Consider the following 20,228-nt stretch of genomic DNA (forward strand, 5'->3'; position numbering starts at 1 on the left):
ATTAAATGTATCTTTGGTTGATCTCCATCTCAAACATTTATAAGTTCCGTGACCTTATATTCCTCCAGCTTGTTTTCTTTGTAAATCTGTGGTAATTGAAAGGATCAAATAATTTAATGTATGTAAAGTTTCTAGTACATGCCTGACATGTAGCAGGGACTCAAGAATTATTTTATTCTCCTCTGGATTTTCCATTTTTAAGTTATGCATACTTAATGATCGATTGCTGCCATACCTAAAAGTAGAATCATCACAGAGAACAGGTCAGGTGACTGCCATTGTTAACCATGCTCTCAAATTTTGCTTAGTTCCAGAAGACCTCTCTTAGATGTATAGCTGAAATTTTTGAAGAGAGACTTTGGGGATGGGGGTACCAGAGATTGAACCCAGGGGTGCTTAACCACTGAGCCACATCCCCAGACCTTTTTATTTATTTATTTTGTTTTGTTTTGAGATAGGGTCTTGCTGAGTTGCTTAGGATCTCGCTAAGTTGCTGAGACTGGCTTTGAACTTGCTATTCTCCTGCCTCAGTCTCTGGAGCTGCTGGGATTACAGGCATGCGCCACCAGGCTCAGCTTGAGGGGGGACTTTCTTGCAAGAACTGTCAGAATGAAGCAGAGTCCCTCCATACTAAGGGAATCAAAGTGATGTTCTCCAGACTGGGTAGTCCCCCAGGTACCCTGAAGTACCCTAGATATTGGTGACTTTTTTTCTGATTCAGTGTTTTATTTTTTAAAACCATCATTACTTTTTCCATACATAGTATGACCTTCGTCCTTTGCGTAACTTGGTTTTGGTTTAATTTTTTGATCTCAAAAGTAGAATAAACCCTTTCTAAGTATTTAAATGCACGAATTGCATAAGATTATATCAGTACCTAGAAATATTTTATTACAAGGTAATTACATGATTCTATAGTTCATAGAACAAATAAATAGGTGAAGAGATCAGTACAAACTTTAAAAAGTTAATACTGAAGGAAGGACCAGAAATTAAGACTTGTTACATAATTACAGAACTTGCTGAGCACACACCTATAATCCCAGCAACTCGAAAGGCTGAGGCAGGAGAATCACAAGTTTGAAGCCAGTCTCAGCAACTTAGAGAGACCCTGTTTCAAAATAAAAATAAAAAGTAAAAAATGGCTGAGGATGTAGCACAATGGGGATGTCAAGTGCCCCTGGGTTCAATCCCCATTACCAATAAAAACAAACAAACAAAAAACAATAATAACAACAACAAACTCCCATCAGTGTAGTATTGGTATAAAATTAAATAGAAGGAAAAATGAATGGAACAGAAAAAATGAGTCAGAAGTGGATCCTGTAAAGCACTGGAGAAAGGAATAACTAATGAATCACTCTGACAAAACCAAAATCTTTGACAAAATCAAAAGAAATAAAATTGACACACAGTATCATAGCAGTAGATAACAATCTTTAAAAGAAACAACTGTGCGTGCCTTACTTTACTCAACTACAAGACTGAAAAAATGTTAACTCTGTGGTGGTTAAAAAAAAAAAGAAAGGATATTTAAAGAAAATTGTTCTTTTTTTACTATGTGACCCCTACAAAATAAATGATAGAATGTTTTCAAGTATTAATGTTAAAATGGAGAAAAGGACACCACCTTTTTAAACTTTGAGCAGTCCACCTAAAGGTTGCCATGTCTCATAAACTTTCAATTAAAATGTGGAAGCATATGAAATATAAGGTGCATTAATTATAAGTCTTGGAATATTTATATCAGTCATTCAGTCCTCATGCATTATAATGAAATAATACTGATTGGTAGTCTTGATTTTTTTAATGGATTATATGAAGAAGAAAATGCTTATTTTATCTGTTTAAGAACGGTCTAAAAATACTGATGGTGTGAAGACCATCTGATAATTAGTGTGTGCTTTTTAGAGCTGCAAATAATAAGAGCACAAGTAGAGTCAAATTCTACATCCTTTTGATATCATTTTGGGAATTATTCTGCCACATACCAGTATTTGCAAACTTCTCCACTCATGTTTTAATTCCTGAAGACAACTTATTATTTATGTTACTTAGCCTGACGGTTCCTGGGATCCACCATTTTCTGACGAGTCCTGCAGCCCAGTTTCCTGTGGGGAACCTGAAAGTCCAGAACATGGATTTGTGGTCGGCAGTAAATACACCTTTGGAAGCACAATTACGTATCAGTGTGAACCTGGCTATGAATTAGAGGTAAGCAAATTGTTTAACTAGAATTAATTTGTTTTTCTGATACACTTGGGAATATTTTGGTATTAGCACAAATTTATTTCACCAACTTTGTTCCTAAATGATCCTATTATAGTCTGTAAAAAATTAAGACCTAAATTAAAAAAAAGATCCTATTATGCTTTCTTGCCTTATATACTAATGTTTTCCAAGAAATAGTTAAGGGGTTGTAGAATTTTAAAATGCAGAATGTCTTGACTTAAAAAAAAAAAAATGAAAAGCTGTGGAAAAGGAAGAGGAAGTAAGTTTGCCCAACACAAATACCTACTGTTACTTCAACTGACCATTGACACATGTGTTTTGGCCTGCTGATAACCACACTTTGCAACAAGGAAGTCCACTTGTCGCTAGTGAGGTGACAACAAGGATTTAGGCAGGCAGAGTCAGAATTTTCTCAAACAATGAGTTCATATGCATTGGTAAGTTCTTGATAAAGATGCCAGATTCCCATATGGCATCTGGCCTGAAAAATCCTCAGAGCACTTCTAACCAAATACCACCTTTATTCTTTTTTTTTTTTTTTTTTTTTTTTTGGGGGGGGGTTGCTGGGGATCAAACCCAGGACCTTGTCCTTACAAGGCAAGCACTCTACCAACTGAGCTATCTCCCCAGCCCCACCACCTTTATTCTTAAGACCACTCTTGATAGTAATAGGGGTTAAGAGAAGAATGGAGGAACTTTAGATTACGTAGAGGGAAATGAGATGGAGGGAGGGGGCGAGGGTATGAAAGATGGTGCAATGAGACAGACATCATTACCCTATGTACGTGTTTGATTACATGAATGGTGTGAATCTACATCGTGCACAACCATAGAAACAAAAGTTGTACCCTATTTGTGTACAATGAATCAAAATGCAGTCTGTAAAAATAAAAATAAGTAAGTTAAAAAAAAAAAAAAGCCATCAGCAGCTCTTAGGTCTCCCTGTTTGCTGAAAGCATTATCTTAGCACCAAACCTTCAGTTTAAGAGACCTGCTTTACATTACATAAGACTGTCATCTGGTTTTTCAGGAAATTCTTCTTTCCTGTCTTTATTTTTCACAGTGGAATTTAATATGGTTTTTGCAGAAGTATTCATTGCCAGTGATCTCTTAAATCTATGTAATATGACCCATTATTTTCTGATCATGCAATCAAGGAACTGTCATAAGTTGGGTCCATGAAAGCTGGAATCAGGCTTCTATGAATCTTGTTTATTTCCTCAAAAGGCTAAAAAATGAGAATAGAAAGAATGGTGATAATGTAATGGCTGATTGCAATTGGCATATTTTCCTGGTTTTGATAGCTGCTTCTTTGTGTGAGAGTACTAATTTCATGATTTATTAAGAATAGTGATAATTTTTTTTAAACATCCTACAACAAACTCATTAAATTTGAAGAGGTAGATAATTTTTTTTGGAAACATCCTGGTGCACAAAATTAAGAGAGGTACAATAACAATTGTTCTTACTCTAAGCTACATGTTAGGATCCCCTAAAAAACTTTTTAAAAATATTGATGTCTGGTTGCTTGGAAAAATGAACTGATTCCAGGTCTGGGATAAGGACTGTAAAAGATTGCCTATAAACTGTTGTCATATCACATATCAGGTAGTCTACCTAAGACTACAAGTTGAAAGGCCTCTGGAACCAATGGATTGGAGTTCCCCAAGGCCAAGGTGAGACCATTTTAGTAGAAATAAGGATGATGATGTCAATGAACCGAAGCACTTCAAACATGTTGTGAAGAATATGAAACTCATAGTGCCATTATTAGTAGATGCTCATGAACACACTCATTATTTTGAAAACATGCAACTAAAAGGAAAGTACTATCTTTTCAGTGCTAACTGGACGAACAAGTAACTAACAAGTAGACTAGCAGAAGTTAACCTTTATAAAAATATTCTACTTAAAAAGTGAAAGAATTTAGATGCCAGAATTTTCAATCCCCAACAATTATTGGATCTAGGTTTTGATGGTTCATAGTTGCTGATGTCACAAAATGAAAGAGACATTAGGCATCACATGCTTCTGGATTAAATACACACACACACACACACACACACACACACACACAAAACCTCATTTATGAAAATAACTTGCCACACAGTCCTGCCAAAAAAGAACTGAATTTGACACATAACATTAGCAACACAGGGGTATAAACTAGTCTAAATGTGTGGACATTGCTTTGGTCCTGATTCAAATTAACTGTAAAAAATAAGGAAATACATTTAAAAAATTGTGCAATAATTGGGATATAAACATTGAAATTGACTGGGCATTTTATTAATAGGAAGAAATTATTGCTTTTTATGGTGCAATAATATTGTTGTATTTATAATTTTTAAGAACGCTTATCTTTTAGAGATTCAAACTGAACATATTACTATTAAATTATTTGATGATGTTTGAGATTTGCTTTAAAATAATGTGGTAGGAGGGGGTGGGGCTCAGATGAAAAAAGATTGACCTTGAATTCAAGGATTAACTGGCTGGTGTTTACAGGGAAGTATCTTCTTTATGTTGTTGTTGTTGTTGTTGTTGTTATTTTTAATGTGAGAATTTTTTCATAAGATGGCATTTTTTAAAAATGCAAATTCCTGTTCTTACCTCAGCTTAATTAATTCAGTATCTCTGAGAGTTGCATCTGGTACAGCAGTATCTCTCTCTGATTTCCCCAGGTGAGTATAACGTGCAGCCAGGGTTGAGAATCACTGTTCTATGACATCATTCAGTGTTTCTCAAAATACAGTTCATTGCCACCTGCTTAAGAATCATCTGAGAAGTTGGAAAAAGAAAAGGAGTTATATATTCCTAGGTCAAGATCCTCTGAGACAAATGGGTCATGGGGGGGGGTGCATATTTAAAAATTTATTGCTAATACCATTATTGATTATCATATCATAATTGTGTATACTTTCAAGGTAATGATGTAATGTTTTGATACATGTATATGATGTGGCATAATTAAATCCATTACCTCACTTATCATTTTTAACATGCACCACAGATGCCAAAGGTCAACGGCTGGGAAAGGGATTGAGAATGGGATCTTAATCCTGTTAGAAGTCTGTTACAGTCTCTCTGTTCTGCCACTAAATGATGCAGGGCACGGACCAACCCTTTCTGCACCTCTATTTCCCAATATTTATAGTAGAAATACCATAACCACCTTGGCTAAATTACTGTGCTACCTGGGACTAAAAGGTAGTGGCAAGCATTGACCTTCATTCATTTCCTGAGTTCAGTATAGAATAGTTGTTATCGTCACTTCTAGTACTTGTGCTATTACCAAAAGCAAACAAAGCAATTCAGACATTGAATATAAGTCATGTTAAATTCTTCTACTATGTAAAAAAAATGTCATTTATGTGTTCCAGATCAGTAAGGTATCTGAAAAGGAGCTATTCCTTTACTTTGGCTTTTGTCTGAATTGACCTATCTTTCTTATTCTCCTCTTCAAGGATAGTTTTCTTTGAGCTCTCAGTTTAATTACTGATAAATCTTTACCTATAAAGATTTTTCCAGCTATTTAAATCTCAAGAATGTTACTATGCATGCAAAATGCTAGGGGAAAAAATTACTAATGCCAACTGAAGGATAAATCAAAATAAAGAACTCAGAAATGTCATGGCCATGTTATAAAATCACTGCTAATGAACAATAAAGTGGGTCTTATGATTCTAAGGCTCAATACAAGTATCTAAGCTGTCAGAAAAAAACCAAATACCTTAGGTAAAAAGTGTAATGTTAACATGATCTACAGCTCCAGTTTAATTAATTAAAAACAAGGTAAGGAAGGGATGGAGAGAGAAAAAGAAAGAAGGAAGTGCACGGTGAATTTTGCAGTTGCTGAGGAGGGAGCCAACAGATTGGTAGTTAATTTTTTAAGTCAATAGTTACAGATTATTTATTTGCATTTTAATAGAATAAAAATTGACAGTCATACAGAATATTTATTATTCAAATCATTCTAGAAAAGAGAACAAAGAAAAATAGCACTGGAAAAATACTGGACTATTTGCTAAACTTAACTGCTAGCATACAGTCTACTCTGGAAGTACTCAATAGGTGGCAACTTGGTTGGCTAGGAAGCTAGTGTTAAAGGTGTGTCATCTACTTCCTCTACACTAATAAAAAGGAAGTTCACAAGTAGAAAAGTATATTTTCGTGTGCATAGAAAAAGTTTAAGTGATAACAATTTCATCTCTAGATGAAATATCCTGGAAATTTTTCTATTTTTCTCTTAGATCTTGCAACTTTTTAATAATGAACTATTACTTACTATTACTTAAATCTTACTATTTCAAGAAAAAAATGATGAAAACATGTTTTTAAGAGTCATTTAATTTATAGATAATTTTTTTCTTGGAAAGTCAGATCAGAACTATCCCACTTAGGCTAATGGGAACATTTACAGGTAAAGATTTATTACTAATTAAACTGAGAGCTCAAAAAAAACTGCCCTTGAAAAGGAGAATAAGAAAGATAGGTCAGTTCAGACAAAAGCCTAAGTAAAGGAATAATTCCTTTTCAGATACCTTACTGATCTGGAACACAACTTCATAATAATATAATGTGTAAGCCTCTATGCAATGAAAAAATGTCATGGAATTCATGTGCTGAATTTCATAAATTTGACTTAGAGTCAAACCCTTTAAGACATTACATAGAACCTAGCCTTTTTAACATATAACATTATTAATGTTTATTTATTTATTATCCCAATATATTCGGAACTAAATGCATGGAAAAAGTGTTACCCTTAGGAACACAAATGATTATAGCAAGATGTTATAATAGAAAAGCGACAAGCAAAGAAGACATAAAAATTATACTGAGGCATCAAAGAACAGAACTTTAGCTTAATAACTGCAGGAAGCTAACCACCTATCCTATAGTGCTCAAGGGCTACATGATACTGAAAAATAAATTCAGATAACAATTAGAAATAATTTTTCATTAAAATTATATTTCAGAAGGCAGGGAAGTAAATTTTAGAATGACATTATCCAGAATATTTAAAATTTTAAATGCGTGAACCCTACCTAAGTTTATGTTAAATAGATAAATTACACTATTGAAAAATTTAGTCCTCATATCAATATGATATCTCATATCCCTTGCTGTACCTCTCAGGTATTGAAAGATACATACAATTTAAAGTATTTTTGAAATATACTAAGCAAATATACTTCTTTGGCCTTTCTAATCCATTCTTTGTCAGTCTTTGTTACAGATTATAATTAACTGTCATTTAAATGGAAGGTGAAGTCAACTTGTCTGTACCTTAATTACATTAGTCTTCCAGGGATAAATTTTGAAGTAACTTGATGAGTAGGTTTTTCAGAGTCTAAATCTACTTCTTACACTATTCACTTGGATATATTTACTTAGCATTCCAGTGCTGAACCATTGAAGTTCATAGCCAAGGTTGCTTTCATTCCCTTATCATCTTTCTATTACGGAGTTTTGGTCTTGCTGGTGAACCCTCTCCATTGATTCACAGGGGAACAGGGAACGTGTCTGTCAGGAGAACAAACAATGGAGTGAAGGAACAGCAACCTGCCAAAGTAAGTTAGATGACACTTCATATTCCCAAAAATGATTATGAGGACACAAGGTAATGGTGTGGCTTCATTTTCTTTATATATCAGTTTTGTAATTTAAGAAATTTTTTTCAAACTAACTCCATTGACAGTATGAGAATGTTTAATGGACTTTTGTTCAAGGACACTGGACCAATAAATTCAAAAATTGAAGAAGAAATTGACGATTAATTAGAATGAAACACCCGCTCTGAAATGGCAAATATTTTGTTTGGAAATTAATTATGTTGTTTGTTTGCATTTTTGTGAGTTTTCCCCAAAAACAGGCACAATTAGAAGTCGTTTTGGAACAGTTGCTTCTTGGTGGCAATACTGGGCAAAGCAGGCATCTTTTTAAAGTGCTTTTGGGATATCTGTCAAATAAATGAATGCTCACAGTTTATATGCAATGTTGAATTAACTCATTTTATGAAAACAACCGGGTTTATTTGGCAACAGGTAGGTTAATCCACATGACTTCTTAATCTATGGCTCATGTACTTCCTCTACCAAAAAACAACATATTTAGAGACAGTCGTTTTAAACCAAGGCAAGTGGCAAGTTTTTTAGTTTTTTATTTTTTCTGTAGATAATCCTGGTGGAGTTGTCTGCTTCTCAAGCTGGAAGGGCCTCTTAGATGATCCACTTCGGTCTCTTTGACTAACAAAAGAGTCAGTGGGGGTTAGGAGAAATGAAGCGGCCACCCACTGTCTCTTCAAGTCAGGGCTGAGCTGGTGCTAGCATTCCAGGAACTTAAATCCTTGTTCCCTGTAGTTTCAACCATATTTTCAGAGGTAGATGAATGAGATAATTTTGTGTATATGGGAATTGTAAGCCTTTTAAGGAATACTATATGGCAGTAATTCAGTGGAGAATGACTGCTTTTAGTTCTGAAAATCTCCAGATAAAGATTATATAGAAAAACATTTTTAAAATATTGAGGGCTGGGGAGATAGCTCAGTTGGTAGAAGGCTTGCCTTGCAAGCACAAGGCCCTGGGTTCAATTCCCAGCACCGCCAAAAAAGAAAAGAAAAGAAAATATTGAGTAACATCTCAAGCCATAGAAAAGTATCATTCATTTGATACTTGGGACATTTCTAATAATGGCATTTTGATCTACACTGCTCATGATCCAAAAGTGTGTGTATGTATATGTGGAGGAGGGAGATGCAGAATGTAAAGGAATCATGCACATTTGGCATTGGAGACCTCGGTTGGTGTTGTGTGGGGAAGGGGATTCTGTTTTGCAGCAGGTTTAGCTCAAACTGCAAAGACAATGGTTTGCATAGTGTTCATCTCAGAAATGAAAGACAGTAATAGAAGACTGTGTGTATCTTAACATTCCCTGGGGCTCTTTTCTTCTTCTTAAATTAACAGCATCATACAAGTTAATTTCAGGAAATTAGGTTACACAAATAAGGAGAAATAGACAGCTTTTAATCCCACCACTTAGGGGATAAAAACTATTAGTATTTTGATATATTTCATTGTATGATTTTTTTCCCTAGGCATATAAAATATAAATATTTCAGTATGCATACCAAGCAATCTGATCTGCAAGAGCCTTATATAATTTACCAAATTTTTAAACTTGGTGTCTGTTATCAGATCTCAGAGAAGTCATACAAGTCTGTAGGGTTTCCTAGACTAGTGCTTCTCAACCTATGGCCCACAGACTAGCAATATCATTGGCACCTGGCATCCTGTTCAAACTTCAGAATCTCAGGTCCCACCCCAATCCTACGGAATTAAAATTTGCATTTTAACAAGATCCCTAGAGGATTCCCATGCATATTAAAGTTTGAGAACCACTGCTGTTGGTCTCTGGTTTTTAGACTTCAGCATTTTGGAATATCCTAGAGAGCTTTGAAAATTCCCAGTAGAATACACCTTAAATCAGTTCAATCAGAATCTTTGAGGTTGGGACCCACCACCTACATCTTTTAAAGATCTCCAAGTAATTCTGAAGAACAGCCAAGGTTAAGATACCTGGTCAACGGCACATGTAAGATTAACCAGTATGAAAGAAACCCAAAATCAGCTAGTATCAATTCAGGGACATTTAATTCTGAGTTAGCGGTAGAATTATTTGGGAAGCTTTTAATAAAATACCAGAAGCCCAGCCACTACACAGAGCTTCTGATTCATTTTATCTAGGATAGGACCCTAGGCATAAAAGCTTCCCAGGGACAATAATGTGCAGCTAAAATTGAGGATCACTGGTCTAAACCACCTCCTGTACTTCCACAATAATTACAAAATTAAGACTAAAGTCCATTTTTTAAGATTCTAGAAAGGGTGATCCTAGCTCTTCATAGCATGTTCCTGGTAATAACATTTCTCACTGATGCAAAATCATTCTTCGTAATGGGATCTCAGCAGTATATGAAGTTTGCATAGCCCTAAAAGCCATGTAAATTATTAATGTTAATGTTAAAATGCTATTTCCCCCAAGCTCAGTGTTTCCTGTTTTCAATACTTACTATCCAATTAATGTATCTTTTATCCCTCCTTACAAGCTTTATTACCTTGACCAAATTATTTAACCCTCTGAGACTCACTTTTCTTCAACTATTAGTTGAGATAATCTCAGAGTTGGTGTTATATAAGGCTGCCAGATTTAAAAGAGAAAAGAAACATAGGACACTCAGTTAAATTTCATTCAGATGAAAAATAATTTTAATCAAATGTGTCCCATATGATCTTTAAGGTACACTTCTGAAAACATATTTGTTATTTATCTGGTATTCAAATGTAACTGATAAATATGCATTGTGTATATTTATCTGAGCTTACATTTTAAGTATTATAAAAAAAAAGTTTGTTATTATATGGAAAATTCTTGACCATGGCATCAACTTAACACATGAGATTCCTTTCTTTTACCCACCTGCTCATCCAGACCCCACTACCCCAGCATTATTAACTATACACATAAAGACAGCTGGAGTAAAGAGACAAAGTAGCAATTTTTAATTGTGAGCATGTATTAGTCCAGTACTTAGGTGTGCTATTTTTCCTCCATCAACGAGTATTATCTTATTTTGTACAACTATTCCACATTTTATATATATTATTATTGAATACCTTTAACAAACTAAAGCAAAAAGAAGGAAAGAAGGTATGAAAAGGTATTTAATGTAAGACTTTTCTTCTTCCTTTCAGAGACCAAGTGTGCAGCCCCGTCTGAGTTCCAGAATGGGAAGGTTGACATGGAAAATACCACCACTGGACTCAGCATCGTCTACACCTGCCACAGAGGCTACAGCCTCCAAGGGCCTCCTCAGGCACACTGCACTCAACATGGAACTTGGAGCCACCCAGTTCCTCTTTGCAAACGTGTGTGTTGACTTTAGGAAAGATTTTAACAAGTTTCAGCTTCATTATTAGCATCCCATACATCTAAAACAGAGGAAACGCCACTGATAACTGAGATTGACCAAGAGAAAGAAATCTGTGATTATTAAACCAAATTTTATGAGGTCTTTAAAAAAAAAATCTGCTGGTATTATCTAAAACATCCTAGGAATTAGGCTTTTATCAGATTCCTTGTCTGATTATAAGTTCAAGGCACCAAGAGAAAGTGCACCTTCATGAAGAAATTTTTGACTGAAATGTATAGTGAATTCTATTGGAGATAAGAAAGGGATAAAGAAAGAAAATCTGTTTGAAGCGCAATGTTAATATAATAAAGTATAGGTAAATATGGTAAATAAAGGAGAGATTAACACTTGAATAAAAACCATTATTAAGTAAGAGATAAGATGACAGACCTCTGGATACTGATTAAAAATCATAATGCAATAACGGAGGCTTTCAGATTCAGCAGAAGCAACATCACTAACCAGGACTTACTTTGTGCCCATTTAAAATCAGAAAAATGGAAACGGCTTGGAATAAGTGTGTGTCTCACATGTGCCCTGAGCCAGCCCATCATCATTTCCTATGTTTTCTTCAGACCTATAGGACTGAATCCATCTTTATAAATGAGGTTTGCAAACTCCCCAGTTTATGTCCGAATATTCTGCTCATAGCAGTATGGGTCTGAACTCATGTCCAACTCACACAGAAATGCTGATGATTCTGTGGTGCCTTCCTTCTGGAAGACATTGAGTGAAAGAAGGCAAAGTGATAGTGGGATGAATTTACCCTTTGTTCTTAATGGTCTTCAAATATTAGGGGAATATTTGATGCACCCCTGGATTTTTAGTATAACTTTGTTCCCCAGTGCTGATAAAAAAGAAATCTTAATGTTGTAGACCATAACTTTAGGCAACTATTTAATCAGCCTTTCTTAGATTTATAGGACCTTGCAGTAGAAGTTAAGTAACTTGGTGTTTTTTCAGTTCCTTTCTGATTTTATCTTTACAAATAATCTCATGTGATTCAAAAGGAGTCTGCATTTAATGTTTGAAGTTTTATACTTTTTAAGACTCATATTGCCATCTTTGAGAACCCATCTGCTGTAGAACTCTACTCTGCCTTTAAAGAAATAAATTAAGAGGGAAAAAAAAACAGTTAGCATTTTCTTTTCTTTTTAACAGCAAATCCATGCCCTGTCCCTTTTGTGATTCCTGAGAATGCTGTGCTTTCTGAAAAGGAGTTTTATGTTGATCAGAACGTGTCTATCAAGTGCAGGGAAGGTTTCCTGCTCCAGGGCCAAGGAATCATAACCTGCAACCCTGATGAGACTTGGACACAGACAAGTGCCAGATGTGAAAGTAAGTCACTGGGTGGAGCCCAGTGAGTTCCTTAGCATGGAATGTTTTCCCATCCTTGTGAAGTTTTTTGCAATCAAGTTACTTGATTGTAGACATTTAATCTCTGTGCTACCCTACCTAGTTAGCATCTCACGAATGAATGTTTAAAAAATTTTTTTTAAATCTTTAAATACCAAACATAAAAAGAAAATGTTTCAGAATTAAACTAAAACCTACCTGATCAGGAATCACTAAGCCAATTTGGAGGTGTATTCTTCTAAAATTAAGCAAGAAATTAAACTAAAATGTACATTTTTTTCACATTGTCCCCAAACTATCCTTTAGGAAGCTATAAGTGCTTTATGGATACAAAAATTGTTCCATGCCAGTTCTCAAAATTAGGCCTACATCATGACCACCTGGAGAACTTTCTAAAACACATGTTTACTGGGGGCATACCTAGAGTTTCTGATTCAGCAGGTCTTGGATGAGACCTGAGAATTTGCATTTCTAACAAGTTCCTGGGTGTTGTCAATACTTTTGGTCCAGAAACCACAATTTGGAAAAACACAGGACTAGCACCATGTTGATACATTCATGATGTGGCATTGCACACCAGTCTGGCAACATCTCTTGCTAGCTTGTGATAACACATGACATCTCTTAATATGCATTTCCTAGCCCCGCTGTTCCCTCAACGGCAATCAATAAAAATATTCTCTGGTTTGAACCATATGCAAGGCTCTGGAATATATTCCACCCACAATGATCTTCATCCTCAGAGCACTCACACCCCAATTAATGAAATAAGAAATGTGCGTGTGAAAACCTGAGTTTTAATTCTGTCCTCAAAAATTTAAACTCTAAACGTATGCCTAGCACTTAATCTTCTTAGAGTCTTGCGACTTCCATTTGTTAATAGCACCAGTAATACCTATCTTATGGGTTTGTTTTCAAGAATAAGTAAATAGGTGTATACTGTATTAGCAATATCTCCAGACAGGCAGAGATACCCAATAGCCCAAGCCCCCTGAATTTTTGACTGGTAGCTCACTGCAGCCTTCCAAAGTTATTTTTTACTCAAGATAAATGTGAGGCTAGATGTTTAACTGGGACTTGGGTGCCCAAAATTTGCAAAATCTACCCCTAATGGAATGGGAAGAACTAAGTATGTATAAGCTGAAGTTTCCCATAGGCCCCCTAGTCTAGTTCAGAGCCACCAGACTGGAGGAAAGCAGGCCAAGTGGCCTCATTCTGCCCACATATCCTCACCTTGGTCTTGGCTCCCCGAGACATCCATTCAGGCCACTGGAAGAAAGAGAAAGAAGAAACGTGCTCTTATTGCAAATGTTCCTTTCATGCATGCTTAATTATTCCTCAATATTCTTGAAAGGGTCAGGGGTTGCCTTGGAGAGGAGACAGTTTCTACTATTGTTTGTTATCCTCAATCCTCTTTTGCATTTTCTGTTAGTCGGAAGTTCTTTGGCTTAGAACCAAATATCCTTCCTTCCCCTGAGAAGCAGGCTTCCTTGTTCTATTCACCAATCTCTGATATTTATCCCTATGAATCAGTGATTTTAACTTGGTGTACATGAGAATCACCCAGAGAGAGTATGTAAAATTCAAATTCATAAGCCAGAAAGTCTAGAAATGTGCTTTTTTGTTTGTTGTACTAGGAATCAAAACCAGAGGCACCTACCACTGAGCTATACCCCTATCCCTTTCTATTTTTTATGTTGAGACAGGGTCTCTCTGAGTTGCTGAGGGTCTTCCTAAATTGCTGAAGCTGGCCTCATACTTGCAATCCTCCTGCTTCAACCTCCCAAGTCTCTGGGATTACAGGTGTGCCACTGCCCCCAGCACATTCCCAATGAGATATGTAGCACTGTGATTCATGGGCTTCGCTCTGAAACAATCACTCTGACTATAATCCTGCTGTTTTTCCTCTTCTAATTTGATAAGCATCCTGCTCTAGCATTCTCTTGCAGACACCTTTTGGGTGAGTTATAAGAGTTCATTGTTGGTCTCCTACCAACTTCTTTCCTTACTTTAAATTAGCTCAACTTTGCCTGGGCATGGTGGTACACACCTGTAATCCCAGTGGCTCAGGAGGTTGAGGCAGGAGGATTGTGAGTTCAAAGACAGCCTCAGCAACAGTAGCAAGGCTCTAAGCAATTTAGTGAGATCCTGTCTCTAAGGAAAACTTTAAAAGGGGCTAGGGAGATGGCTCAATGGTTAAGCACCCCTGGGGATTCAATCCCTGGTACCAAAAGAAAAAAAAAAATAAAAAGCTCCCCTTCAACATTCATACCTCTAATCATGCTAAACAACAGCAGATTGTTCTTTCAGTTCCTAGTATTCTAGATATTACATAGGTAAAAATGTTACCCTATGTATTTTGTCTTTGCTCTTTAAATTAATTGGTCTTGAAGATGATGTTGTGTGTGGTCTTGTCTCCCTGTAGAAATCTCATGTGGGCCCCCGGCTCACATAGAAAATGCTATTGTACGAGGCGCACATTATCAATATGGGGACATGATCACCTACTCCTGTTACAGTGGATACATGCTAGAGGGCTCCCTAAGGAGCGTGTGTCTAGAAAATGGAACATGGACATCACCCCCTACTTGCAGAGGTAAGGAAATATTTGGTTATTTCTTGGTAAAGTTGCAGGGAAATGTGTACAGAAGTCTGGTGTGACTGGTAATTAATACGAACACTACTTCATTTTGCCTTGACTTTAAATTTTCTCTCACTGGTTGTGTCATTTTCCTTAATGTTTTGTGCTTGAAAGGGGACACAAAGAACTCTTGGGTTCCATGTCTGAAATTCTATAAAATGGAAAATGTGATGAGATACCTGAGTATGTCCCTCTAGAACTTACACTTTCTGATAAAATATGATGGTTTAGAAATCATAATAATTTCACTTTCCTCAAAGCGAAGTACTGTGGTAATGAACAAGTCAGTTGTAACTAAGAAACTAAACAAATAATCAAGTCATTGGGTGGGTTGTCCATGTGAACAATGGTCAGATTTAGATTTGGGGTGTAAATGCCAAAGTCCTTATGAGTTGGGTGGAAGGGAGAATTGTGGAAGTCAGTGAGTGAACAGCATGAGCTTCAAAAGAGGCAGGGTCATTGGAGGAGAAAGGAGATTAATTGTCTGGAAGCAACAGTGAGGAATGAGGTCACCAACCCATGGCATATGAGAGAATGTGTGACATTTCCTTGAGAGGACTGCCGAAGACATCTCCCTCAAGTGGAACTCTTGCTTCACTTAAGGTCAGAAGTCAAAAGGAAGTTTGTGTGCTTGCTTGCTTTAAGATAGTCAGCTATTTTTGAACATTCTGGAAGGGGTATCTCCCCTGGCCTAGACCCTCTAAACCACCTTGTCCCCTCCTACCTTGACTCCTTCAAATGACTTCCTAGCCACATTCCCAGAACTACCTGAGCTTCTTTTTGTCTATCTTGAGCCCATAATATTCATCCTCCACCTGAGCCCTGGAACTGCTTCTGCAGCAAAGCCTCTGGGCTAGCTCTGGGTTTCTGTGATGTTTTTCACACATGAACAACTGCTCTGAGCCAAAAGAGATCATTTGTACCAAAAAGTGAAAACAGCGTGGTACAGAGTATGAGAGAGGGATACCGAGCTTTCTCCGAGAGCCCATGTGGTCCAAACTGGCCTCTCTTGTGGCAGGACAGTGGGGGTTGGGGAGCATCTGGGACTGTTTAACAGGGAGGTTAAATCCTGAGCTGGTCTTAAAACCATTATCCAGAAAAAAAGGCAGGCTGGATTGAAGCAAAGAGGAAATATAGAATGGCATATTTATTTGTACTTTACATTTTCCCAAATGAAATTTAAGAAAGAATTGGATTTATGTTGTCTGTGTATAGAATATAATATACATATGAAATCTCTAGCACATATATAGATGTATCAATTATATATATGTGTGTATTTCTTATATATATCCATATATATGGAGATACATATGTGTGTATGTATATTATATATATGAATATATTTATGAATGGCATGGAATCATACATAGAAGTATATTAGGGTTTCCTATACTTTTGTTCTTTAAAAAATTATTGTGCATATTTAAGGTATACAACATGATCAGGAGATACATATAGATAGCAAAACAGTTCTTGTATTGAAGCAAACTGACAAATCCACTATTTCATATAGTATACTTTTCTGTGTCAAGAACAGCTATAATTTACTCATTTAGCAAAAGTCTCAAAAACAGTAGAACCTATAGTCCTGGTATTCTACTTTGGATCTCTTGATTTGTTCATTCTATCTGCACTTTGTATCCTTTGAACCTACATTATGCCCAAGCATGTGTGTGTGTGTGCACATGCACACACACACACACACATACACACACACATACCCACAAACACACACATACACACACACACACACACACACACACCAGAAAAATATATTGGATGGGAAGGCTAGGGACGAGACCCTGGACAATGCTAGCATTTTTAGGTCAGCAAGGAAAGGAGGGCCATGAGAAGGAGGAGCCAGCGAGGTGAGAGAACACCAGAAGAGAGTAGTGGCCTAGGACCCAAAGGAAGTGAGATTTTTTAAAAAGAAGAACAATGGCCAACCATGGCTCATACTTAGGGAAGACAAGTGAAACATAGGCCAAATGTTGAATTCGACATTTAGGAAGACAGGAGAGAGTAAGCTCAAGCTGTTTAAGGGCATTTTGAGAGCGGAAGTCAGATTACTGTGGTTTGAAGAATGAGGAAAAGGAAAGACATGCTGCAAACTCATACAAGCCAGTCTTGAACTTGGGCTGCAGGGAAGGGGAAGAGTATTAACTTGGTGTCTGCTACAGGTTAGGGGATGAGCTAGTTGATTTATACTGGGTTATTTGGGGTTAGTTGGAGAGGAATGTAAAGTGAGGGTTTTTTAATGAAAGAGGCGTGGCACAGAGAGAGAGAAGGTACTGAGGGCCAGTGGCATCGCCAAGAATGTCTCAGAAGGGTTAAAATCACCCCAGTCTCACTCCATGAGCTCCCAGTCCCCAGGAGAGCAGCCTGAGTAATACGTGTGTCTATCCTCTGATCTGCACCTGGAAACACACCCCCTCGCTGCCTCTGCCCGACTCGTCCCCACACTGTTATTTTTTTCCTCCTGTATCCCAAGTCCTTGGGAGCCCTCTCTGCTGGGTAAAGAGAAAATAGGAGGGAAGAGCTGAATATACAGGTCACAGAAGGGCCCGTGCTTCAGGACTGAGAAGGAATTGGAGTCAGGCCACTCATGACTCCCGTTTCTCCTGGGCCAGGCACTCCCCACCAGGGGAACCTGGAGAGGATGCTACAGGGGGCTCCCTTGTGCACCACAGACCTCGCTCGGGGAGAACACTGTGGCAGCTTCTTTGGAAATAGACCAGAGGATCCACCTACAATTCGTAGAAGTTGGGATGCCTTCATGTGAAAGCTGCTTTGCCTGCTAACCCTACGGAGCCCTCTCCAGCCTAGCTCGGCGGCCCAAGGGCACGGGGACTGTGCCACTGCACGGAGCCACATCACTGTAAGGGGCCACATCTGCCTCTCGCATGGCTTAACCCAGTCCCCAAAGCATACCCACTACTCTGGAGTCTGTGAGGTCTTCAGACTTCATTTAGACTTCACTGAGACTTCAGACTTAATTTCTAAGACCCTGGGAAATGTCCTTTGGGACAAGAGAAAGGTCAAAAATCCATTTGGGAATCAGAGAAATTTTTTTCGACAAAAATGCATTTACAAAACACAAATCCCTGTACCAGATATTTTGATCATCATCTAAAGATAAGTAGAAAAATAAATAGAAGGGAGTAACACAGACACCTACCAGCGTGGGACAGGCGATTTATTGTCACGAGCACACACAGTGGACGCCCATTATGTTTCCATGCTGGGAAACAAGGAAGAAGAAAGCCACAACTTGTTTGCTTGGAAATTGGGGATGAGACAGGGAATGTGTCCCAGAGAGAGAGAGAGGGAGAGAGACTTCCAACTGGATCTTGAAAGGGGAAAGGACATTTAGCAGGAAAGGATTAGAGCAAAGGGAAGAGAGAAAGAATAGTATCCAGAGAAAAACATGACTTCTGAACCCCATGGAACCACCCAACGCCATGGCACCAGGGAAAGCTGCAAGGGTCTAGGTGAGCTAGGTCTGAGATTTCTGCCAGGAATGATCAAAACTCAAAATTCCAGTGACCACAGCTTTCTTCACAACAGCCAAGCTATGGAATCAACCTGCCCGTCAATGAAGGAATAAAGAAAATGTGGGGTGGAGAATTATTCCGTCTTTTAAAAGAGGGAAATTCTGTTGTTTGCAACAACATGGGCCCTCCTGAGGACATTACACTAAGTGAAATAAGCCAGGCACAGGAAGATGAATGCTGCCCGAACCGACTGCTGTGTAGACTCCAAAAGTCAAACTCATAGAATAAGGTATACAATTGCCAGGGGCTGAGTGGGGTGGGGACAGATGTGGAGATGTTGGTCAAAGGGTATCAAGTTTCAGTTGTGCAGGATGAATTAGTTCTGGAGATCTGATAAGCAGCAATGTGACTAGTTAACAATACTGTATGGTATACTTGAAATTTGCTAGAAGGCTAGACATTAAGTGTTCTCATCAGGAAGAAAGGAAAAGAAGAGAAAGACAGTGTTCACTGTGTGAAGTGTCAAATATGGTAATGAACTTGACAGTGGTAGCTATTCCACAGTGTCTGCATATAGCAAAGCATCAAGTTGTAAGTCTCAAATAGACACAATTTTCATCCATTCTACTTCAACAAGGCTAGGGGGAAGATTGCACTGGTAACAGTGAATAAAATGTCACACTTCTCCATGTTGAAATTACCTCTTGAGATTTGGTTGTGTTGCTTTTCCTTAAAGCTTGAGTCCAGGAAATGTAATGAATTGTGAATGTGCAATCCTATTTTCTGTCTACCACCCTTCCATAATTCACTAGAGTTATGACCCACCCTGCTTCCCTTCCAGCTGTCTGTCGATTCCCATGTCAGAATGGAGGTGTCTGCCAGCGCCCAAACGCTTGCTCCTGCCCAGATGGCTGGATGGGACGTCTCTGTGAAGAGCGTAAGTCTGTCCTCAAATCTTACTTTGAGTTCTGATGATGGGCCTAGAAGCTGCCGACTTAGGGGGGCGCCTATGAACTGGCTACACTGTTGGGAGGAATTGATTGGCTTCAGTACTCTTAGCAGACCTGACAAGAGTGCATAGGGCTGATCCAACAGGCCAATAGGTCTGCAGAAGATCTGGATTTTTTTTTTTTTTAATGATCTTGAAAACGCAGTGTTAACATCCCCACCAGTCATCTTCACAGGCCTCTTGGCACATATTTCCAAGGGTCTTCTTGGAAGATGAGGTCTCCAGCCCTTCTTCCCTCTTCTTAGGTCTGTGACGGGCAATGCCAGTTGCTGCTAAAATCAGTATAAATGTGCAGCATTGCATTACATTGTACTTTGCAAGGAATATTTGCCACCCACCCTTCACTCTTTGTCATTAGGAACAGTTCCTCCTGATTAAGAAAATAAGGAAAGTAGTCACTCTTAATCTGTGCAATACTTGGTAGATCAATTTAGAGTTTTGATCCTAACAAAAATGTCTTTGATTTTCAACTTCCATAGGAGTGTAAATAATTGGTTTTAAATGTTTTTAAGTGTCTTT

The 20,228-nt window shown here is 37.7% G+C and overlaps 1 protein-coding gene across 1 annotated transcript in view; it reads left to right on the forward strand.

Annotated features, from left to right (window-relative positions):
- Svep1 (sushi, von Willebrand factor type A, EGF and pentraxin domain containing 1) overlaps positions 1-20,228 on the forward strand; it is a 200,233-nt gene that overhangs the window by 171,043 nt on the left and 8,962 nt on the right. The window contains exons 40-45 of the mRNA XM_047525742.1: positions 2,059-2,214; positions 7,745-7,808; positions 10,989-11,162; positions 12,368-12,544; positions 14,988-15,158; positions 19,542-19,637. Of these exons, the coding sequence (XP_047381698.1) occupies positions 2,059-2,214; positions 7,745-7,808; positions 10,989-11,162; positions 12,368-12,544; positions 14,988-15,158; positions 19,542-19,637 (838 nt within the window). The remainder of the gene's footprint in view (positions 1-2,058; positions 2,215-7,744; positions 7,809-10,988; positions 11,163-12,367; positions 12,545-14,987; positions 15,159-19,541; positions 19,638-20,228) is intronic.

This window comes from Sciurus carolinensis, chromosome 14, assembly GCF_902686445.1.
Source record: "Sciurus carolinensis chromosome 14, mSciCar1.2, whole genome shotgun sequence".
In the NCBI taxonomy this organism is placed as follows: domain Eukaryota; kingdom Metazoa; phylum Chordata; class Mammalia; order Rodentia; family Sciuridae; genus Sciurus; species Sciurus carolinensis.